Genomic DNA, 23,729 nt, shown 5'->3' with positions numbered 1-23,729 from the left:
TGAAAGTTACAATTTTGTACATCAGCTACACATCCAAAAAAAAAAGTTTGAGGGGTTTCCTGGTGTCAGGACTTCCCAGGTGGCGCTAATGGTAAAGAAACTGCTTGCCAATTCAGGAGACGTAAGAGACTCAGGTTCAATCCCTGGGTCGGGAAGATCCCCTGGAGAAGGAAATGGCACCTCACTCCAGTATTCTTGCCTGGAGAATCCCATGGACAGAGGAGCCTGGAGGGCTACAGTCCACGGGGTTGCAGAGTCGGACACAACTGAAGTGACTTCGGACACACACACACACACACACACACACACACACACACACACACACACTGGTGTCTCAGTGGTAAAGAATCTGCCTGCCAGTGTAGGAGACACAGGTTCAACCCCTGGTCTGGGAAGATCCCACATGCCGTGAAGCAACCAAGCCCGTGTGCCACAACGGCGGGTCCGTGCCCTAGAGCCGGGGGCCTCAGTGCAGAGCTCACATCTGTAGCTCCTGAAGCCCGGGTAACAAGAGAAGTTACTGCAGTGAGAAGCCCGCAAACCACAACTCAACGCAACTCACGAAAAGCCTGCACAGCAATGAAGACCCTAGAACAGCCAAGAATAGATAAATAATATAATTTTAAAAAGCTTGAGCAGCACTGATTTAGATCAGAAGTCAACAAACAGTAGCCATGGGCCAGACCCAGCCCAGCCCCTATTTTTGTATGGCCCATTGCTAAGGATGCTTTTTACCATTTTGAGTAGCTGACTATTTATTCAAAAAAGATTATTATTTTATGACATGTGAAAATTATATGAAATTCACATTTCAACATCCATAAATAAAGTTTACTTGAAATATTTTTTAAAAAAAGAATCTGCCATAAAGCCAAGGCAATAGTTAAATAAACCATAAAATGAAAAAAAAACAATTCTTATGTAAAAGTCACAGACTACATATGCAAATATAGTTTTGTTATTAAAAAAAACTTAGGAATAGACTCACAGACATAGAAAACAAACATATGGTTAACAAAGCAGAAAGGGCAGAAATAAATTAGGAGTTTGGGACTAATGGATACACCCACTACTACATACAAAATAGATAAACACACAAGAACCTACTGGATAGTATAGCACAGGGACCTATATTCAATATTTTGTAATAACCTATAATGAGAAACAGTCAGAAAAGAATATATGGATAACTGAATCACCTTGCTGTACACGAGAAACTAACACAGCATTGTAAATCAACAGTACTTCAATGAAAATAAATAAGTAAATAAGATAAGACAGGAATAGGAAAAAAAGAAATGCCGATTCTCGGGCGCCACCCAGACCTAATGAGTCAGATTCTGCGTCTTCACAAAACAGTCATTAGCTCATGAGCAGCGCTGCATTTTGCTTTCTGTTTGAGATCAGCTAATTCAAACATTTTATCAAAGAAGGAATGGCTTTATCTAAGTCACTGGTGGGCAACAAGGTCACTCGCTGTTGCTGATAATACCCTCCAGTGAGCTGGTTAACCCTGCTTCACCTGTACTTACAGCACCCTTTCAAATTCCTAATGCTGTCTATCTGTGTTTGTTTTCTTCTGGATAAATATCTCTAGATTCTTATTTTGTTTCCCCTACCCCAAAACAACTTTGTCGATCCTCTCATATATATGTTCTATTTCATTAATTTCTTTTTACACTTTTAATTAGTTTTTTTATTGGAGTGCCGCCGCTTTACAGTCTTGGGTTCATTTCTGCTCTGCAGCAAAGTGAGTCGGCTGTATGTACACATATGTCCCCTCTCCTTGGATTTCCTTCCCATCTATGTCCTCATAGAGCACTGAGTGGAGTTCCCTGTGCTAAATCAGGAGCCCCTGGTGGCTCAGATGGTAAAGAGTCTGCCTGCAGTGCGAGAGACCCAGGTTCGATCCCTGGGTTTGGAAGACCCAGGAAGATCCTGTGTTGGGAAGATCCCCTGGAGAAGGCAATGGCAACCCACTCCAGTATTCTTGCCTGGAGAATCTTATGGATGGAGGCGCCTGGTGGGCTGCCGTCCATGGGGTCACAAAGAGTTGATCACGACTGAGTGACTTCACTTTCACTTTCTTTCAGGGTTCCCTGTGCTAAACAGTAGGTTCTCTTTAGCTATCTGTTTTATACATGGTCAATCCCAATTCCCCAATCCACCCCACCCCCTTCTCCCCCTGGTAGCCATATGTTTATTCTCTGCACCCGTGTCTCTGTTTCTGCTTTGGAAACAAGTTAATCTGTACCATTTTTCCAGATTCCACATATGCACATTAATATATGATATTTGTTTTTCTATTTCATTCATTTCTGTTTTACCTCTATTATCTTTCTACTGTCTTTGGGTTTATGTTGCTATTTTTTCCCCTAAATCTTTTTTGTTTATTTTTTTATTTGATTTATTTATCTTTAATTGGAGGATAAATGCCTTATGATATTTTGTTGGTTTTTGCCGTACAACAACGTGAACCAGCCATGAGTATACATATATCCCCTTTCTCTAATTCTTGAGCTGGCTCTTTTTATTAAGTCTTAGATTTTATTTCCTAACATAAACATCTGAAGTTATAAGTGTTCTCTAAGTACCACTTTAGCTGCATCTGGTACATTTTGGTACATAATTTTTAGTTACTGCTTAGTTCTAAATATTTTCATTCTATTGTGATTTTTAATTTTTATTTATTTTTATTTTTGGCTGTGCTGGGTCTTCATTGCTGTGCAGGCTTTTCTCTAGTTGCAGCGAGTGGGGGCTGCGCTCTAGTAGCGTAGCAGGCTTCTCATTGTGGTGGCTTCTCTTATCGAGGACCATGTATTCTGCAAGTGCAATTTTTGTTGGCTTTTCTTTATGTAAACTCACATCCAGGAAGGAGATGATATTTGCAACAGAACTAGTTCTATTAGAAACAGTTGCCCTTAGAAGTTTTGAAATGCGCTGGAAAACTAAGCACTAGGATTTCTGAAGAAGCGCCACCAGTGTGAGTCTGAAACAGTTCTCAGTGTCAAACAAGAAGGGGAAGGACAATGGTGTGGCTTGCTTTCAACTCTTATCAAGCTCAAGACCACTCTTCTATAGCAATAAATATTTTGCAATCCCCTTTTGTTACGCTGAAATGAAATTCACAGGCAATATACCTACCCAAGTGCATATGTGAAAAAAAAAAAAGGGATAGAATGGCCTGACTATAACATTAAACAAGTCAAATAGGATAAAAATCCTAAGTATTTTTAATCCATTCATGTCCAGTGGGGAAAACAAACCCCTCTAGGTATTTCAAACAGAAGTAAATTAATCCAGGGAACTGGTTATAAAGGTTTGGGAAGGGCTGAAGAGCAGAGAGGAAGCCAGGCTGGTCCAGGGTCAGGAGCGACATGGAGTCACCATCCCCCAGAAGCAGGAGGGAGGAGAGCGATGCGGGGCCTCCTGTGGCCGGGCGCTGCAGCCGCCACCACGCACAGCAGGAGGCCCAGAGCCTGGGAACCACTGGCTCCCCGCGCTCCTCTCCCAGCCTCCCCAGTGTTTCCTGCTGGCAAACGCTCAACGCAGCCAGATGGGGAGGAATCTAGAAGATATAACTTGGAGGTTTCTGACCCCGGAGATGGAGAGCAGGGCTTGGAAGGGGCTACAGAGCTGACAGATAACAGTTGCAACTTGCAAATTTTCAGGTGCAACTACATTTGAAGATATAATGAAGAAACCAGATGCTTGAATCTACTTTTAAATAAGTTGGACTTAACAGAAGCAAGATAAGGTACCACTATGTTTGTAGATACTTTCTGCATCTGACGTTGCAAATAAAAGGCTGATAAAGTGTCTAGTCAAGGCTATGGTTTTTCCAGTGGTCATGTATGGATGTGAGAGTTGGACGGTGAAGAAAGCTGAGAGCTGCAGAATTGATGCTTTTGAACTCTGGTGTTGGAGAAGACTCTTGAGAGTCCCTTGGACTGCAAGGAGATCCAATCAGTCCATCCTAAAGGAGATCAATCCTGGGTGTTCATTGGAAGGTCTGATGTTGAAGCTGAAACTCCAATACTTTGGCCACCTCATGCGAAGGGTTGACTCATTGGAAAAGACCCTGATGCTGGGTAGGATTGGGTGCAGGAGGAGAAGGGGACGACAGAGGATGAGATGGCTGGATGGCATCACCAACTAGATGGACATGGGTTTGGGTGGACTCCGGGAGTTGGTGATGGACAGAGAGGCCTGGCATGCTGCAATTCATGGGGTTGCAAAGAGTCGGACACGACTGACCGACTGAACTGAACTGAAAGTGTATTTCCCTGTAATGTGTATACATGCTAAGCTGCTTCAGTCGTGTCCAACTCTTTGTGACCCCACGGACTGTAGCCCACCAGGCTCCTCTGTCCATGGGATTCTCCAGGCAAGAATATTGGAGTGGGTTGTCATGCCCTCACGCCCTCCTCCAGAGGATCTTCCTGACCCAGGGATCGAACCCACGTCTCTTACGTCTCCTGCATTGGGAGGTAGGCTCTATACCACTAGCCCACCTGGGGTTCCCTGTGTGTACACTCACTATAGATGCAACAACTACAGTACAGATAGACCCAGGTGGCTAGAATACTGACTCAGATGTTGGGAGTGGCTTTCCTATTGCTGATGAGGTTTTCCAAACGGTTGAGTTGAAAACTCATAGTAAAAAGTATAAACAAAACTCACTAGTTGCATTGCTATAAAATTCAATGTATACTAAAACCAGGCCAAAAAGCTTTGAGGTTAAATGTAAAAAGGAGTTGGGTCTTGGGCTGAAATCATTTTAAGATTTTTTTTCCCACTGTTGTAAATATCCACCAAGACATGCAAAATTTGAGCTGGATTAAGCTTTGCAGAACACCTAATTTCTGGTCCCTTGCCTTCCAAGTGCCAGCTATGCACCCCTCCCCAATTCTCTGCAATCCCACCGTGACTGTGACAGCTGAACATGCCTCCACTGGTTTCCAGTCCTCTCCTAAGTGGCAGTACTGCTCCTCTTAAGACCACTGAGGCAGCTGTAAGCTTTTGACATGGAAACATCATGAGCTATTGAATGAAAAGGAGTTTCTAGAACAGTATTACAGGATGACAAAGGATGAGATGGTTGGATGGCATCATCAACTCAATGGACATGAGTCTGAGCAAACTCCAGGAGACGGTGAAGGACAGGGAAGCCTGGCGTGCTGCAGTCCATGGGGTCGCAAAGAGTCGGACATGACTGAGCAACTGAACCACAAATTACAGGATGATTGTCTTTGATTATTTCAGAAAGTACTTATACATACATGTGAGAAAAGATTTAGCATATAGAAATCAAAGTGTTTAACAACAGTTATCTCTGAGGTTGGAATTTGAGGAATAATTTTTTTTCTTTTATCTTGTTGTTGTTCAGTCTTTGGGACCCCACTGACTGAAGCACGCCAGGCCTCCCTGTCCATCACCAACTCCCAGAGTTTACCCAAACTCATGTCCATTGAGTCGGTGATGCCATCCAACCATCTCAGCCTCTGTTGTCCCCTTCTCCTCCTACCTTCAATCTTTCCCAACATCAAAGTCTCTTCCAATGAGTTGGCTCTTTGCATCAGGTCCTTCCAATGAATATTCAGGATTTTTACAATTTTCTTCTTGGGAAATTGTAAAATGCATTCAACAATAAAACCAAAAACCAACAGGTCAGGCCAGGCACACATATGAGTGAGGATCCTTCTTGGATCAGAGGACCAGTCAGCCCTCAAATCTATCAATAATGGCTGGCAGCTCGACACAGGTACCTGCCACAAGCATTTGCTCAAACTCTGGTCCACCCAGAAACGCTACCTCCTTCTTGCGCATAAACCGTTCTTTGATGTTTACTGAGCCTCCAGAATAGTGAGCAGGGCCTTTCCTTGGACAGGTGCCACTGGTCCAAATTAGGTCATGCTGTATTATACTGTTGGCTTTATAGCATAGGGTTTTCCGTAAGAATCAGAGCCCCCACTGAACTAAGCACTTTGTGATGTGCAAACAATTCATCCTCACGCCTGCACCATGAATCTCAGGTATAAATCCCCTAATGGGGAGACCTAGTCCCAGTCTCAGACAACCACTTCCCTCCATGTGCCAAGTCACGGTGGCAGCACCAGTGAGATGCCTCGAGGCAGGTGGGTTGCAGGCTGGATGTTAGTGGCAAGCCTGTCACTGGGGGCCCTACCAGGGAACGAGGAAGGATGATAGGGTGGGAACACCCATGTGGTGCTGTTGGCAGGTAGCCCGTTGGGATTCGACCCAACACATGGTCTCCAAACCCAGCCCCCAAGACCTCTGCCTTGCATGGGGCCTTGCGTGTGGATCACCAGGCGGGGCTCTACCTGATGCAAACACATCCCTTAAGCCTGAACGCCTGGACCAAGACCAGGGATGGTTTCCAGATGTGGGCCTCGCATCTGGGCCAGCCATCAGAAGGCTGCTTATTTGAACAAAGACCGTAAGAACTGAAAGAGCCCCAAGGTCCAAAGAAGGCTGCCAAGACCTTGCGAGCAGATGAGTGCAGAGCAGACCTTAATTTATGGCTCCAGGAGAGGAAGAAACCCGGGTTTTGTGGCCACATCAACGCATGTGAAGCTAGAGCGTCTGCTCTTACAGGACAGGCGACGGCTTCATCCACGGCATTACAATCAGGGGCTTAGACTCCAGCAAGAGTGGAATTCTGGGCTGAGGATGGGCTTCCGTTTATGACATCCCATCTCTTGACTCCCTGCCCCTTTACACACCATCCCATAACCCGTATTCTCTGGACATATTTTTGAAACACAGAATTTTACAGCTTTTCAGCGTCGTGGCCCCTTTAGTGCACCATGCCCCGTGGACACACTTCCTTCTGTTCATAACCTGTCATGGCACTCCGGTCGAGGTCGCTGCCTAGCCCCGGCTCTGTGTGGGCCTTAAGGACAAGGTCCCCACGGAGGACAGGGGCCCCGAGGACAGCTGTGCCCCGGGGCAAGTCCAGACCCAGGAAGGGCAGGAGCGCGTGCCCACTGAAGGGGGCAGCCTCGTGGGGTCTCAAGATCAGCTCGTGGGTGGCAGAGGAGCGCCAACGTCCTTCGGCGCGCTGGTGCCTGTCTGTCCCATTACCGCGGGGTTCACACGCAGGATCTGTATTTTACCATCGGTGATGCCGTGCGGAAGTTACCGAAAGCTTCTGGCCCTGTTTTGGGGGTACGAAGCAAGGATAAGTGTCCTTTCACAGAGTTAAGGATTCAGTGAGACACTGAATACAGAGTCTTGGCACTTTCTGTCACTTCTGGAGCACCTTCTGCATGCCGGGCACCGTTCTGTGGTTTGAGGATGTAATAGAAAACTAGACTAAAAAATACCTCCACCCTCACAGAACTTCTGCTGCGGAGAAGGAGAAACTATGAAGGAAACAAACATGGAAAGTGACTCTTAGAAGGAAGGGGTGGTCCCCGGGGTGTCAAGTCCAGGTGAGGAGAGGGAGGATCCGTATGCGAGGACCTACCTCACGGGCCTGTGGCCTCAGGCCCCGTGAGCACCGCACAAACTAGACTCTTGCAAGGCTGATGCTTCAGGGAGAAGAGGCTGGAAAATCTCTGCTCCTTGGCCCAGGAAAAGACTAGGAAGTGTATGCCCAGGGTATGCATTTCCTGAATGAGGGGAAAGTGTCTCCTGGTTGAAAACAAAATGAGTTTGGAAGTCCCTCAAACTATTATACACAGACTTGGTAGGAGACCCAGCAATTGCACTCTGAGGTACTGACTCCAAAGAACTGAAAACAGGGGCTTGGGTCCAGTGTTCACAGCAGCACTGGTCACAGGAGGAAGCCATCCAGTGGTCCATCAACAGGTGAGTGGGTACCCAAAAGGTGGAACATGAGTACAATGGAATATTAGTGAGCAAGTACGATAGAATATTACTGAACAAGTGTACAACGGAGCATTACTGAACCTTCACAAGGAGTGAAATTCTGATACACAATAGACGTGGATGAACCTTGAGCACATTATTATATGAAATAAGCCAGACACAAAAGGACAACTGGTGTACAATTCCATGCATACGAGGTACGCAGAACAGTCAAATTTGTGGGCAGCAAGTACACAATGGTTACCAGGGTCTAGGGGAGGAGGAATGGGGAGTTATCGCTGAATGAGACTGGAGTTGCTGTTTGGGATGATGGAAAAGTTCTGTAAGTAGGTCATGGCGATGGCTGCCGAGTATTGTGAACACTGAAAGCCACTGTACTGCACACTGGAAAATAGAACAATATGGTAAATTTTATGTTATGTACTTTTTACCATAATAAGAACAAGAGAAATAAGTCAAAATAAAGTGATTTACCCCAAATCTTAGAGCTAGGGGAGTTTCAGTTGCTGAACCTGGAACCCTGGGATCCAGTTCCCCGGCCCAGCTTTCTCCAGAAATAGAAAGTGAAAGTGTTAGTTGCTCTGTTGAGTCCAACTCTTTACAGCTCCATGGACTGTAGCCCGCTAGGCTCCTCTGTTCACGGAACTAGAAACCACCCTCTTAACAGCGGCCAGCAGTTACAGCAGCAGCAGTGGTACCGGAAGTCGTCAGTTCTCTTCCTCTATTCCTCCTTAACTGTCTTTCCTGTCCTCCCTCTACATCTCTTCTTAGGTGTGGAGTGGTCATTAAGCGATCAGGGCCATGGACAGAGGAGCCTGGTAGGCTACAGTCAGTGGGATCGCAAAGAGTTGTACACAACTGAGCAACTTCACTTTCACTTTCAGTCATTAAGTGAGGGCTTCCCAGGTGGTTCAGTGGTGAAGAATCTGTCTGCCAATGCAGGATCTCCTGGAGGAGGGCATGGCAACCCACTGCAGTATTCTTGCCTGGAGAATCTCATGGACAGAGGAGCTTGGAAGGCTAATCCATAGGGTTGCAAAAGAGTGGGACACGACTGAGAGACCAAACAGCAGCAGCAGCCGTCGTTGACTGAGACCACTCTGTATACTGACCAGGAGCCTGCGCCCTGGAGTCGGGCTACCTGAGTTCAGGTCCCAGCTCTGCCACATCCTGGGTGGGTAGTTTGGGGCAAGTCTCTTAAACTCTCTGTTCTTCGGTGTCCCCACCTGTAAGGAGGGGTAACGGCAGAGTCTCCAAGCCTGGCGTTGTTAGGGCTGCGTGCGTGTTTCCACTGTTAACGCCACAGGGCTAAAAGAGCTGCCTCAGAGGGAGGCTCTCTGGCCAGCGCAGAAGCTTGTTGGACTCTTACACCCCTTCTGCATGATTCTTACAGCCCCAGGACTCTTCTAGAATGCTGCACCTGAGCCAAGAGGAACAGCCAAGATGCACATCCTTACTTACTCAGGGATGTCCAGTGACCTCCAAGTTTCTGCCCCAGTTTCAGGACACAGTTCATAAACTACTAGGCTGTGATGAGAGTGAAAGTGTTAGTTGCACAATCGTGTCCAATCCTTTGCGACCCCACGGACTGTAGCCCGCCAGGCTCCTCTGTCCATGGGATTTTCCAGGCAAGAACACTGGAGTGGGTTGCCATTCCCTTCTCCAGGGGATCTTCCTGACCCAGGGGTCGAGCTAGGGTGTCCTGCATTGCAGGCAGATTCTTTACCGTCTGAGCCACCAGGGAAGCCCTAGGCTGTGATGAGTGCCGTTTAAAAACCAACACAACATTGAAAAGCAATTTTCCTCCAGTTAAAAAAGTAAACAGACAGAATGCGAGACAGAATAAGAGACACAGCATGGAACAATTTTATGGACTCTGAGGGAGAAGGTGAGGGTGGGACGTTCTGGGAGAATAGCATTGAAACATGTATATTATCATATGTGAAACAGAACACCATTCCATGTTCGATGCATGTGACAAGGGCTCAGGGCCGGGGCAATGGGATGATCCAGAAGGATGGGATGGGGAGGGAGGTGGGTGGGGGGTCCAGGAAGGGGAACACATGTAAACCCATGGCTGATTCATGTCAATGTATGGCAAAAACTATTACAATTTTGTAAAGTTTAGCCCCCAACTAAAATAAATAAATTTATAAAAAAAAAAAAAAAAAGTAAACAAAAAAAATTTTTTTAAAAAGTATAAATTAAAAATTGATCTGCTTCAGATCTGCAGCCTAATAAATGGTGGACTTTGACAATAAAAATGAAACCACTCTATTGCTAACAAGACAAAACAAAACTGACGTGTACACAGAATGGTCCACACACTGGGAAGCACATCTCCTGCCATTATCAGTGCTGCCCCCTCTGGGCAGTCAGAGACCTGCAGCCCAAGTCGCCCACTGTGGGGGCTGGGGGTGCTGCAGGCACAGGCCTGACCATATTATGTTTCCCCGACATAAGCCCGCTCCCGATTCTGTTCCCTCTGTTCTCACTAAATGGATTTGTGAGATACTTACAGTGCTCCTGTTCCCATGAAATGAGGCTTAAAGAAAAGAAAAGAAAAAAGGCAGCCAGCCCCTGAGGACCCAAGGAGCTGCCGGACCGTCTGGGTGCTGGGGCCGGCCCCGGGCTCCTGGAGGCCTGAGAGTGCTCCCTCCTGGAGGACATCACTGTCCCTGCTTCACCAGCCTGTGACTCGATGTCTAGAGGCCCGGCGATGAGACCAGTATGCTCCACTCCACTCTTTAAGGCCTTCCCAAGTGGCTCAGCGGTAAAGAACCCGCCGGCAATGCTGGAGACACAGGGGACAGGTTCTCTCCCTGGGTCAGGAAAATCCCCTGGAGGAGGGCATGGCAACCCACTCCAGTATTGTCACCTGGAGAATCCCATGGACAGAGGAGCCTGGCGGGCTACAGCCTACGGGGTCGCACAGAGTTGGACACAACTGAGCTTGCACACAGTTTAAACTTTTGCATGGAAAGGAAAAAAAACACTGTAGGCTAATTTTTTCTAAATGACAAATGTAAAAAAAAAAAATTCTTGCAGTTCATATGATAAATCAGGGATAAAAGTTCCTAATACAGAAAAGAGCACCTAGAAATAAGATGAAAGAAAGAGAAAGAATCCAATAGAAAATGCGGGCAACATGGACAGAAAGCACCCCTGAAACACACTTTCATCCACTGCATTGGCAAAAATCCTAGTTTTTGATACCACACTCTGTCAGCTGGTCTGTGGAGAGACAGGCACTGTGGAATGTTGTTGGTGGCATGTGAACTGGTATTTCCATTATGGAGGGGACTGTGTCTCATCCATCAAAAATCACAAATATGTGGGGAATTCCCTGGTGGTCCAGTGGTTAGGACTCTGTGCTTTCACTGCCGAGGGCCCAGGTTCAATCCCTGGTCGGGGAGCTGAGATCTCGCAAGCTGTGTGGTGTGGCCAAAAAAAAAAAATTATAAATACATGATCGCTCTTCTGAGAATGCATCCTGTGGCGCGGGCATGCACATACGCAAGAGATTGCTCACCGCCACCTTGCCTGTGAAGCAAACTGCGCCCAGCAGGGGGCTCTGCCTAGACCTGGTGCCTCCCTGGGGGGCCCACTTTGCTGCTGAAACCACGGATGCGAAAGCGCTCTACTGCGTCTCTTGAGAAAAATAAGTGAGCTTCAGGACAGTGCATATAATTTGCCACTTTGTGTAGCAAAAGGGGTGGGAGATAAGAATTTATATTTGTATTCTCTTGGCTTTGCAAGGCAAATCTGAAGGGATTTAGGGAAAAGCTAACGAAAGAGTTTATCTGTCAGGTGGGGCCCCTGGATGGGGTCCCCAGGGTAAGGCTTGGAGACAGACTCTCCAGCCTCCCCTTTCTGTATTGACTGCTAAAAGGAAGAAAGGGCTTCCAATTCAGACTTAACTAAGTATATTCTTATAAGGGGGTAGGGCAGATTCGCCTATATCATACCAGGAGAATAAATAGTCCAACGTTTCTGAAATGGACTATTCTGAAATAGTTCAACACTTCTGAAGTGTGAAGATTCGCCTATATCACAATGGGAGAATAAGCAGTCCAACAATTCTGAAATTATGCACACAAAAATTTTACTGGAAGGATCTTGACTGTATGTTGTTCACAGGGAAAAATTACAAATTTTTGAAAGATGGATATGTTAACTAGCCAACAGAAGAGGGTGGGCTGAATTAACTGTGATTGGGTCATAAGATAGAACACTAAAAGCTAATTAAAATAGCATGAAGTACAGCTGACCCTTGAACAACTGGGGTGGTGGGTGCTATCCCACATCCTGCAATGAAAAATCTGCATATAACTTCATGGTTGATCTTCCTATTCATGATTCTACATCTGGGGATTCAACAGACCATGGATCTTGCAGTAAGTACTGTAGTATGTATTTTTTGAAAATAATCCATGCAGTTCAAATCTGTGCAGTTCAAGAGTCAACTGTATACATATTGACACGGAAAGTTGGTCATTGAATGGAAAAACAGATTACATATTTGTATGATTTGGTGTAATATTTGTAAAAATGTAGACAGATATAAATTCTGTGAGAATACCACACCAAAATGTCATCAGTGGTTAGAGCTACATAGTAGGGCGTGATCAATTTAAACTTTTATATTTTACTTATTAACTTTTTAAATATTATTAATCTATACTGGAATTAAAGTTAATTTAAAATAATCTTCCCAATATATGTGTACATTTGAAAAGATAGTTTTAAATGCTGGGATCTTTACTATATATCCTGTTACAGAACCTGCTTTTTCAGCTTGAGCATTCGTTAAATGCTAGTGCTGGGAAACTGAAGGTGGGAGGAGAAGGGGACGACAGAGGATGAGATGGCTGGATGGCACCTCTGACTGAGGGGACATGGGCTTGAGCAAACTCTGGGAGGCGGTGAAGGACAGGGGAGCCTGGCGTGTGGTTGGAGTTGAGAAGAGTCAGACACGACTTGGCGACTGAACAACAGAACACACCTCAGGGGAGCTGAGTGGTGGGACTAAAGGTTTTCATGTCTGTTTGTTTTAGTTTTTTCTCATTTGGATCTTCTGATTTTTCTACTGTCAACATTTAGCTATTTATGTAATTAAAAAATAACAATTTTTAAAAGAAATAGTTGATGGTTTTTGAAGCTCTTTTGGGGCAGTCTGTACACAATTTATGCAAAGCTGGCAGGGCCACAATAACTCCGTGTGGAGAAACAGACGCTGAGGTTAGGAGGTTTGCTGGGAGATTCCGGGCCATCAGAGTGAAGCTGGGTCTGGACCCCCGTTTCTAACACACAGCTGCCTGCTGTGCGCATTCCCGGAGTCCTCCTAGACATCTGGAAGGCTCGGTCTCTGTTCCTGCTCCACCAGGAAAGCGTACAAGGTCGTCTGTGACGCTCAGTGAAAATGCACAAGAGGAAGGGTTCCCCGACACGAGGGAGCATCCCTCAGGAGACACTCGGTTCAGGGCCCCGTATTAAATTACAATAACACTCTCAAGAATTCTCTTCCCACTTTTCCCTGAATAGGCTTACCACTGCATGTGGGCAGATTCACAAATATTTCTAGAGGAAATGATTTCCATTAAAAGAAAAGAAAAGGTAATCCCCAGTTACAGATTTTTAAAAAAATGTTATTAAAGGGTAAACTAATATTTTTACCTCTGGATTTTGACACTTGGGTAGTTAGCTCAGAGGCACTCAGTCTTGGATGGTTGCCATAAGTGAGTTGCTAGATGGAAGAATGATTATTTGAGATGCATTCGTTGAAAGAGGGAAGGAAGGAAGAAAAAGGAAGGTGAGTAGCTGGGAAGGCTTGGGGGAGGCTGCTCGGCTCGGTTGGAGAGATGAACGGAAAATGGCTGGGATGGAAGAAAGATGGTTGGCTCCCAAGCGGGAGGGATGTGATGGAACAATGGGTGGGTGGATGTATGGACAGACTGATGAATGGATGGAATAAATAGATAAAGCTGAAATTGATACTGAAGTATAACAAGACTCTCAATCAAGTACTGGGGCCTGACATAATTCATAATTCTCTTCTGCGGTGCTGATTTAGTTGCTCAGTCGTGTCCAACTCTTACAGACCCCTGGACTATAGCCCACCAGGCTCCTCTGTCCATGGGATTTCCCAGGCAAGAATACTGGTTGCCATTTCCTCCTCCAGGAGGTCTTTCTGATCCAAGGATCGAACTTGAATCTTCTGCACTGCAGACAGATTCTTTACCGCTGAACCACCAGGGAAGCACCAACTCTCTTCTAGGAGGGATGGGGATTTCATAGCTTCATATACGAGTCTCTCTAACAGCTGCCGAAGTGGACTCAGGGCTCTCCACTGGGACCCATCCTCCTCACAACCGTAAAATGGCAGAGAGAGTAAGAAGAGGCTGAGAAGGGGATGTGTAAGAGGTAGCGTCTTTATTTTAGGTGAGGTAGTGAACTGAAACCCCCTTGCAGATAATGAACGTCCGAGCTATTGCTGCTGCTGCTGCTAAGTTGCTTCAGTCGTGTCTGACTCTTCGCGACCCCATGGACTGCAGCCTACCAGGCTCCTCCGTCCATGGGATTTTCCAGGCAAGAGTACTGGAGTGGGGTGCCACTGCCTTCTCCCCAAGCTATTAGAGACTTTATAAAATACTGGGCATTTAAGATAAAATTGTAGACCACAGAAAGGAACAAAAGCAGAGGGCAGGGTCATTAAAACCGTTCAGTGGGATGGGACAGGTCACCCGCCAAGGCTGTGGCCAAAGCTAAATTGCAGTGAGTCATGCCGCCTGCCCTGGTGTTCTTCCTGTCACTTCCCAAACCTTTTTATTCCATTTTATTTTACGAGTGCCAAAAGGTGTGTTTCTAATTTTATTCCTCTCCAGTTCTTTTTATAGTACTCAAACCTGGGTGAATGTCAGGAATATAAAGGCGCGTCCTTTTTCTGGAGTTTGTCAGCCAGGAGTTGAAGCATCCTGAATTTCCTGCTCCTTTGCATCACCTGCTGTTTGCGGTGCCAGCTGCACCTGCGCGGTCTGCCTGCTGACGGCCTGCCAGGCCACTAGCAGAGCTGGCGGACAAGGCACACACTCGAGGGATTTTTTTAGATTCTGTCCCTGTAATGAGAGGCAAAAAAAGCCCCAGGCTTCCTGCAACCCTCCCAAAGTTTGCAAGAGAACCAGGAGGTGGCAGGGTTCATTCAGACGAGGCCAGTGGGCAGCGGGAAGCTCCGAAGCACCTTTCTGGCCCCGAGTTTGCTGGGTCTTTGTGTTGCCTGTGAAAGAAATGTGCTCTCCTGCAGGCTTGGAATCAAGGCGCAATACCAGATGCTGCCTGAGCCCGTCCACACCCTTGTCCTTTCCTTCAGCGATGACAGGCTGGAATTCCAACGGCCAGCACCTCATCCTGTGGCCCGAAGACTTTCGCTTGACCTGGAGCGCCCGCCTTGCAAGCAGTGCAGCAGGCCGAAGTGCCCAGGAGCTGATGCCCCTGGAACAGCCTCCCAACAGCACGGGAGTGTTCACACACCACCCCGGCTCCCTTACCCCCCAAGACAGGACACTCTGAGAGGCACATTCTACACTGGCTTCCAGAGCTTTCTGAGCACGTATAAGCTTCAGTCACCCACGGTGGCAGCCAGTTTGATATCACACGCTTGGCTATCTTCCCTTTCTGGTCCCATGTCCCCATGCCCCTGCCAGCATCTCCTGGGATCACCTTCCAAATAAACTGCTTCATCTGGAGTCTCTGTCTTAGGGCCAGACGCAGAGAGAACCCAAAGACGGGCGCCCACCTCGGCCAGTGGGAGACTGCTGTGGAGGATGGACTAATAGGTGATTTCCTCCCAAAACCAGAAGCGCGCTCCTTCTGTAGTCTGAGCTGTACCACAGGGCTTGGAGGCTCTGTGATGCACTTTGGGGTCCCTCTGGCCTCCGTCTTCCATCCCAGGAGGGGTGAGTTGACAGAGAACCCCAGCCAGAGATGTAAGTAGACAGAGACTGTGTGATGCAGGCACAGTAGTGCCACAGGAGGACCCCCACGTGTTCCTGCGTCCCCATCTGTGAGCGTCCTCCTCACCTGTCCCTCCTCCCCGTGAAGTCGGAGGTGGAGGCACCATGAGAAACGGAGGACAAGAGCGGCCGGGGGAGCAGAAGGCTGCTCTGTGTCCTGCTCGTTTCCTGTGGACTCAGCTGGTGCTTTTTGCTCTGAAGTATATTTATTAGTGTATTTTTTAGGGAGGATCTGTTAGGGGTAAACTTTCCACTTTGGGCTTCCCCGGTGGCTTAGTGGGAAAGAGTCCGCCTGCCAGTGCAGGAGACACGGGTTTGGTCCCCGATCAGGGAGGATCCCACATGCCGAGGAGCAGCTAAGCCCGTTCACTGCAGCTACTGAGCCTGCGTCATGGAGCCGGGAGCCACAGCTACTGAAGTCCGCACGCCCTGGAGCCTGTGCTTCCAAACAAGAGAAGCCACCGCAGTGAGAAGCCTGTACAGCGATGAAGACCCAGCACAGACAAAAATAAATAAATAAAACTATTTTTATAAACTTTCCACTCTTATTTAATTGAAGATGTCTTTATGGTATCCTTGCTCTTTAACCCTTTAGCTAGATTTTGGAGTCTACCTTGATACTTGCTTTCTGTCAGCACATGCCTTTTCTTCTGACTTCTCTTGTTGATGTTGAGAAGGCCGTTTTCAGTTGGGCTGTCGTTGCTTTGTAGGCAAGCCCGTTTTGTTTTTTCATCTCTGGTTTCTTTATCAAGAGAGATTTAATCTCTTTTCCCTCTCTGGTGTTCTGCAATTTCACTTTCATCTGTAGGTGTGCCTTTATTTTTGCTTGTATTACTCAGGACTCCCTGCCGCTTGAGTATGAAGGATCATGTCTTCTGTTAATTCTTTAAAAAAGAACAAACAAAAAAACGACTCAGCCAGTATCTCTTTGAGGATTGCCACTGTCTCATTCTTTCTCTTCCAGCTTAAAATTCCTATCAAGGATACGACAGCTCGTGTTATTCTATCCTTCATGCCTCTTAAGCTCTCTTTAATATTTTCTATCTCCCCTTGGCTCCATCTTCCAATTTACAAACTTTTCCTTTACTTGTGTCTAAGCTGCTGCTTAACCCTATCCACTGAGTGTTTTATTTAAATAATCCTATTTTTCATTTCTACAAGTTCTATTTGGCTCTTCTTCGAATCTATCTGGTCATATTTATCTCCATTTATCACTTGCTCTTCTGTGGTTTATATTTTAAATGCATTACGCTATGCTCTCTGAATACTCCATTACCTACAAGCTACAATGCTTGGTGTGGACACTTAAGTCTTGCTGACTGTGTCCTTTAGCATTTTATAATTATTCATCTTTACTGTGAGCTTGTCTTCCACAGGGATGATCATGTTTTGTTCTCTGTGAGAATCCTGTGCAATCTGGAACACAGAAGTGTCCTTCCCAAGTGGTTTTGGTTTTGCTATTGCCAGCTGCCTGGAGGGAGCTGGAGCAGCTAAAAGTGACCACATCGATACAGCCTCCTTGGGTCCGTCTTCCTCAGCTGAGCCTTGGGACCTCCTCTTCTGCGGGCACAGCCCCCTCGACACGTCCCTGTGGCGCCTCAGGCCACACCCTGTTCTCAGGTCCCATGTCTGAGTCCTCAGTTAATCTCCGAACCCCTCAACGTTCATCAGGTCCGACACAGAGCTCATAAACATCTGCTGACCGAAGGGACTGGGAGAAAGAAGTCCTCAGAGCCTCAGCTTTTGTGAAGGGGATGTTATCTTTCATCCTCACTTTGTAGAACTGGGGGGAGATAGACCTTCAGGATGAAAAAGTACTTTAATTCAACCCATAAGATCACTGCATAAAATGCTTGAAAGTGTTAGTTGCTCAGTCGTGTCCGACTCTTTGTGACCCCATGGACTGCAGCCCACCATGCCCCTCTGTCCATGGGGTTCTCCAGGCAAGGATATTGGAGTGGGTGGCCATTCCCTTCTCCAGGGGATCTTCCCCACCCAGAGATTGAGCCTTGGTCTCTTGCATTGCAGGTGGGTTACCATCTGAGCCACCAGGGAAGGCCCATATTCCTGGCATAAGAGAATCAACTCCCAGGTATGAGGCTCCCACAGAGGCACGTCCCTGTGCCTTCCCTGTGCCTGGTGACGGGGCACCATGCGCTGTCTGCTTTCTTAGCGCTTTGTGAGTCAGCCATGCTTCAGTGGAAAAAGTCCATCATGTAGGAGAACAGGCTCTGAGAGTAACAAACTCTTGAGAGTCACTTGCAAGGGGATAAAAGCAATCAATCCTAAAGGAAATCAACCCTGAATATTCACTGGAGGGACTGATGCTGAAGCTGAAGCTCCTATCCTTTGGCCACCTGACGCGAAGAACCAACTCATTGGAAAAGACCCTGATGCTGGGAAAGATTGAAGGCAGGAGGAGGAGGAGGAGACAGAGGAGGAGACGGTTGGATGGCATCACCGACTCAATCGATGAACAAAAGTGGGCAGACTCTATCTCTCTGGGCAAACTCCAGGAGAGAGTGGAGAACAGTGAATCCTGGCGTGCTGCAGTCCATGGGGTGCAAAGAGTCATACACGACTGAGTGACTGAACAACAAGAAAGTAACAATTTCAAACTTTCCTGAGGTCAAGACTGGACCTGAGGTTGATTCTCTTCTAAATCAAATGGCAGCAGCCAAAGGAGCAGCTCGATGGAGCATTCTCTGAAGACAGTGACCCTATACACTGGCACACGTGTGTAAGCCAGAAGCACCTGCTAAACAGCAGGTCTGACTGAATTTTGGCTCGCTGAGTTCCAGTTACAGGTAGTGTTCCATCTAATACTCAACACTCTATCTGTAAAATGCAAACTACCTCCGAACACCAGAAACTCCTGATGGTGGCAAAGCCATCCTTGTGCAATGCTTGTTCTTTTTTTAACTCAAGCTTTCTGTGCTGGGAAAGGACTGGGACCGCCGTGGTTTTCCTGGCTCCAAAGAGCTGTCTTCCTCTGCCCCCTGGTGGCCTCATGACAAATTCTAAGACCCTCCACGTTGTCCTCAGTCTCTTCTTAGTTTTTATCATTGCTCATGAAAAAAGATTTTCTTAATTTTGCTACAACCTCGAAGTTTCCTACAATAAAAGTGAAATGAATGAAGGGGGCTTTTACTGGAAACTGTGTGCAGTCAGAGGCGTCGTGCTAGATAGACTACAGGAAGTGATCCCCACCCTCCCCTTGCAGGCTTCGTCCTGGGCCTCCCATTCTTGGTGTAAACATTTTCCGGGGCAGCCGTTTGCCATCTGGGGAGCCTCCGCTCAACAGTTCCATCCGGTCTGACCTAGCACGACCACCTCATTCCCAGCGGCGCTGTGCCACCTGGCCCCTCCCACATCAGAGCCAAGCCCGCCCTCGCAGGATGCGGGCACCCCTGCCACCCCAGCCTCCCGTCCAAACCAAGACCGGCCCCCATCGTTTGCCTGGACTCCCAGCACGCACATCCCGTGGGTGTGCTCTGACAGCTCACCAGTGCGGTGGAGACCCGGGGGAACCGGATCCTAGCCCTGAACGCGGTGTTCACGATGTGGTCCAACCCACACCAGCCAGGTACTTCTGGGGAGGTACAGACCTCGCAAACACATCATTATTCACGGCACCACGTCTGCACTAGCTTCTTATCAAACAGGGCATCTGACTGGCTCCTACTGAGCTTGAGTCACCCTCACATCGCCAGTGGCCGGCTCAGCCCGCCCTCATCCAGTCCTCCTCACTTTGGCTTCTGTTTTCCATATAATCGTGGGAACTTTCTGTTCATCCCTGCTTTCTGCCAGGGGATGGGATCACAGTGTGACCATAAAGGGAGCTTCCATCCTGAAGGACACTGACCACAGGGGAGAGCATGTCCTGATAGCAGAGAGACGGGCCGGCCCAGAGGCCAAGAATCCAAAGCGCGCTCTTGGCCCTGACCCTCTCTGCTCAGCAGTGCTGTGGAATCCACCTGACCACACGCTTGGGAGGGTTGAAGGAGGGGAAAGCGCTTTCCAGAGAGGAGATAGTGTAACCTTGAATGGACAGCTGAAGGATACTAGACAGTCTTAGAAACTTTTTTCAGAAAACCACACGGATGTTCAGGAAATTAGCTCTCCTGTTGCCAGCTGGTGGGAACCTCAGTTCATAAATCCACGGGCGTTAAGAAATACCGCCTTTCTCTATTCTCCTTAAATCCAATTCTGAACCTCTGTATTGGTTTCCTAGGGTTGCTGTGATAATGTAAACCATTGTGTGGTTTAAACAATAGAAATGTATTAACACAATGCTGTAAATCAGCTACCCACCAATTAAACAAAGCTGTATCATCTCACAGCTCTGGAGTCCATGGTGTTCTTTGTGTCTCTTTGTCCAAATTTCCCCTCCTGTAAGGACACCAGCCATAATGGATTAGGGCCCACCCTAGTGACCTCACTGTAACTTGTTTACCTTTATAAAGACCTTATTTCCAAATAAGGTCACATTCTGAAGTGCTACAGCTTAGGACTTCAAAATATCTTTTGAGAGGACACAATTCAACCCCTAAGAATCTCCAGCCTGCCAAGTTAACAGGAAAATCAACCTTGACCACCATTAATTAGACACACACACACGTATCCTATAGCCCAAGATTGAGCGTCTGATGTTTGGGGCCGACTCAAAGCACCTGGGAGACACCTCTGTTCCTTTGTCTTTCCTGCTTGCTGCTGAGTGCCCAAGCCTACTCTGTGTCTCCAAGCCAATGGTGAGACACTCATGTTTTGCTTGAGGGCTCCAAACTCTTTGTCATTGTTGGCAACTCCAGTGTCCAGGGCCCAGGCAGTATGGCATCCCACACAGGAATCCTTTCAGAGTGTTGCCACTTCGCCAGAGACCTGGGTCTTGCTAGTCTTGAGCCTACCAACTTCTTTCCTCTCCCCTCTTCAAGCCCTTAAATGCAACTTCTCAAGCAATTCCAAAGAAACAGAGCTGCTGGCACTGAACAGACTTATCTTCAAACCTCCCGAGGAGACGCCACTCAGAGCCTCTTGGGTGCGTGGAATGGAGGGAGGGGAAGACAGAAGACGAAGCACAAAGCTTGCATATCAGCACCTTACCCCGCCAGGCTTCTGACTGCTGCCCAAGGAATAAGCCACAAGCCAGTTCACTGACCAAAGCCAAGCTGGCTGGGGACCGCAGACCTAAACACAGTCTCACTCTCCTCCTCCACATTCAGCTCCAGGACACCGGCGGGCCCGAGCGTGTGATGCTGGGACCTGCAGGTGACCAAGGATGAGTGAGTTCCTCTGGAGTCCCGAAACTCAGGGTCATCAGCAAGGAGTTGGACACAGAGCCTGGAGCAAGAACCAGAAGGAGACAGTGTGAGAAGAGATGGGTGTTGCGGGGCCCACCGTCTCTCCTGAAGAAGAGGGGACCATACGTTTGGGCAGGGTCACTATGGTATGATAAGAAATAACACGGTATCTCTCGGGGATTGGTTTCAGGGTGCCCCCACTCCCACTGAATACCCAAATCTGTGGATGTTCAAGTCCCTCATAGAAAATAGCACAGTATTTGTATATAACCTATGCACATCTTCCTGTATATTTTAAATCATCTCTAGATTACTTCTCACACTCAATGCTATGTAAATACTTGGAGGTGCATGGGAAATTCCAGTTTTGTTTTTTGGAACTTTCCAGAATTGTTTTTGATATATTGAAGTAGATACTTGTTTGTTCATGTTCATAGCAGCATTATTCACAATAGCCAAAAGATGGAAGCAAACTGTCATCCATCAATGGAGAAATGGATACACAAAAATGTGGTCTACACATGCGATATCATTCAGCCTTGCAAAGGAAGGAAAGTCTGATACCTGTTAAAACACAAAGGAACCTTGAGGACATTCTATTAAGTGAAATAAGCCAGACATAAAAGGACAGACATTGCACGACTCCCCTCACATGAGGTGTCTAGCGTAGTCAAACTCTAGGAAGTAGAAGTTCCCAGGAGACAAGGGAAAATGGGAGTTGTTATTTAACAGGTACAGAGTGCGTTTCAGAAGACGCACTGGAGATCTGTTGCACAACAGTGTAAATACACTTAGCACTACTGCACTGTCCACTTACAAATGGTTAAGATGGCACACTTTATGCTATATGCTTTGTAAAATTTAAAAATTTTTAGTGTTTAAAATTTTAAAAATTCTGGATGTGTATGCTGGTGATAGTTGCCCAACACTGTGAAGCTACTTAATGCCACTTAACTGTATACTTAAAAATGGTTAAAATGATGATGCTTTATGTTATGGGTATTTTTCCACAATTGAAAAAAAGACATGTTATAAAGCTGCAGCAACTAAGACGGTGTGATAAGGGCATAAAAACAGACAAATAAACTAATGAAACAGCACAGAATGTCCAGACACAGACCTAAACATATATGATCATCTGACTGATGACCGTGGTGATAGTGCAGTACAATAAGGAAAGACCAACCGTTAATAAACAGTGTTGGATCTACTGGATAACCATATGGGAGAAAAATGAGCCTTGACACCTAATTCACACTACACACAGAAATCAATTCCAGATGGATTGTAGAACTAAATGTAAAAGATGAAATACTAAATCATCTGGGAAAAAACAGAGAAAAATCTAAAATGCACTAACTCTAGAAAGAGAGACTGGGCAGCTAGACTTAATTGAAATTAGAGACTTTTACTCATCAAAGACAACATTAAGAAGGTGAAGGGGCAAGCCTCCGAGTGTAAGGTGACATAGTACATACACCCAACAAGTAATTTAACTTCAGAATATGTAAAAGGTCCTAGAAGTCAACAAGAAAAAGATATGCAACCCAACAGACAAATGAACAAAAGACTTGAATAGTTACTTCACAAAAGAATATAACCAAATGACCAATAAGCACATTAAACATATTAAAAGGTACTCAACATTAAAATAAAATTTTGTAAGGCTTCCCTGGTGGCTCAGCTGGTAAAGAATCCACCTTCAATGTGGGAGACCTGGGTTGGGAAGATACCCTGGAGAAGGGAATGGCTACCCTCTCCAGTATTCTGGCCTGGAGAATTCCATGGAGACAGGAGCCTGGCAGGCTAAGGAGCCTGGCAGGCTATAGCCCATGGGGTCACAAACATCATCACAAAATTAAATTAAAAGACAGAGAATACCTAGGGTTGATGAGATTTTTGGAACAACTAAATCTCATGTACTGATAATGAGAGCATACCTCAGTATAAATACTCCAGAAAATCAATCATCCATATCTACTAAATAGAGAATATGCATACCTTATGATCCAGAAATTCCACTCCTGGGTATAAAATTCCATGGAAATTCAGCAAGAGTGTTAATAGCAACACTATTCATAACCACTTCAAAGAAAAAATGACTAAAATGCCTACTAACAGTAGAATGAATACATAAACTACAGCATAATTCAAAAAATGAAATACTATATAGTAATGAAAAAGAACAAACCATGGTTACACATGATATAAAGGGTGAATCTCACAATGTTGAACAAAAGAAGGCAGATACAAAAGTGACCCCATTGACATGTAGTTCAAAATCAGGGAGGAGTCACCACAGTGCTCGCCGTCAGAAGGGTGAGCCATGCTTCCAGTTCACGGGCTGCAGGTTCAACGCCTGGTCAGGGAACTCAGATCCCGCAGGCCGCGTAGTGTGGGCAAATTGTTTTTAATGCAAAACAGTATGAATGACCGTTAGGAAGGGGAATTTGCAGTGCCTCCTGATATCCCTCACACATTTATCCTTTAACTCAGGAATCCCACTTGTAGAAATCGATCCCAAAGAGACATTGGAAAGGAAAGCAAAGCAGTGTTTTTGCAA

At 46.5% G+C, this 23,729-nt stretch overlaps 1 protein-coding gene and 1 non-coding gene across 2 annotated transcripts in view; one reads left to right on the top strand and one right to left on the bottom strand.

The window, feature by feature from the left end:
- Positions 1–8,029: 8,029 nt before the first annotated feature.
- Positions 8,030–23,729, bottom strand: part of PHLPP1 (PH domain and leucine rich repeat protein phosphatase 1) — a 257,597-nt gene continuing 241,897 nt past the window's right edge. The window contains exon 18 of the mRNA XM_081562281.1: positions 8,030–8,241. Within this exon, the coding sequence (XP_081418407.1) occupies positions 8,130–8,241 (112 nt within the window). The 3' untranslated portion in view covers positions 8,030–8,129. The remainder of the gene's footprint in view (positions 8,242–23,729) is intronic.
- On the top strand, positions 11,201–11,273 carry TRNAE-UUC (transfer RNA glutamic acid (anticodon UUC)). Its single transcript has one exon. It is a non-coding gene; the product is annotated as a tRNA-Glu (tRNA).

Source organism: Giraffa tippelskirchi, chromosome 14, assembly GCF_054371585.1.
Source record: "Giraffa tippelskirchi isolate mGirTip1 chromosome 14, T2T-mGirTip1v1.2.pri, whole genome shotgun sequence".
Classification (NCBI taxonomy): domain Eukaryota; kingdom Metazoa; phylum Chordata; class Mammalia; order Artiodactyla; family Giraffidae; genus Giraffa; species Giraffa tippelskirchi.
The sequence above is the reverse complement of the archived record's forward strand: the minus strand, read 5'-3'. Positions and strand labels throughout refer to the sequence as shown.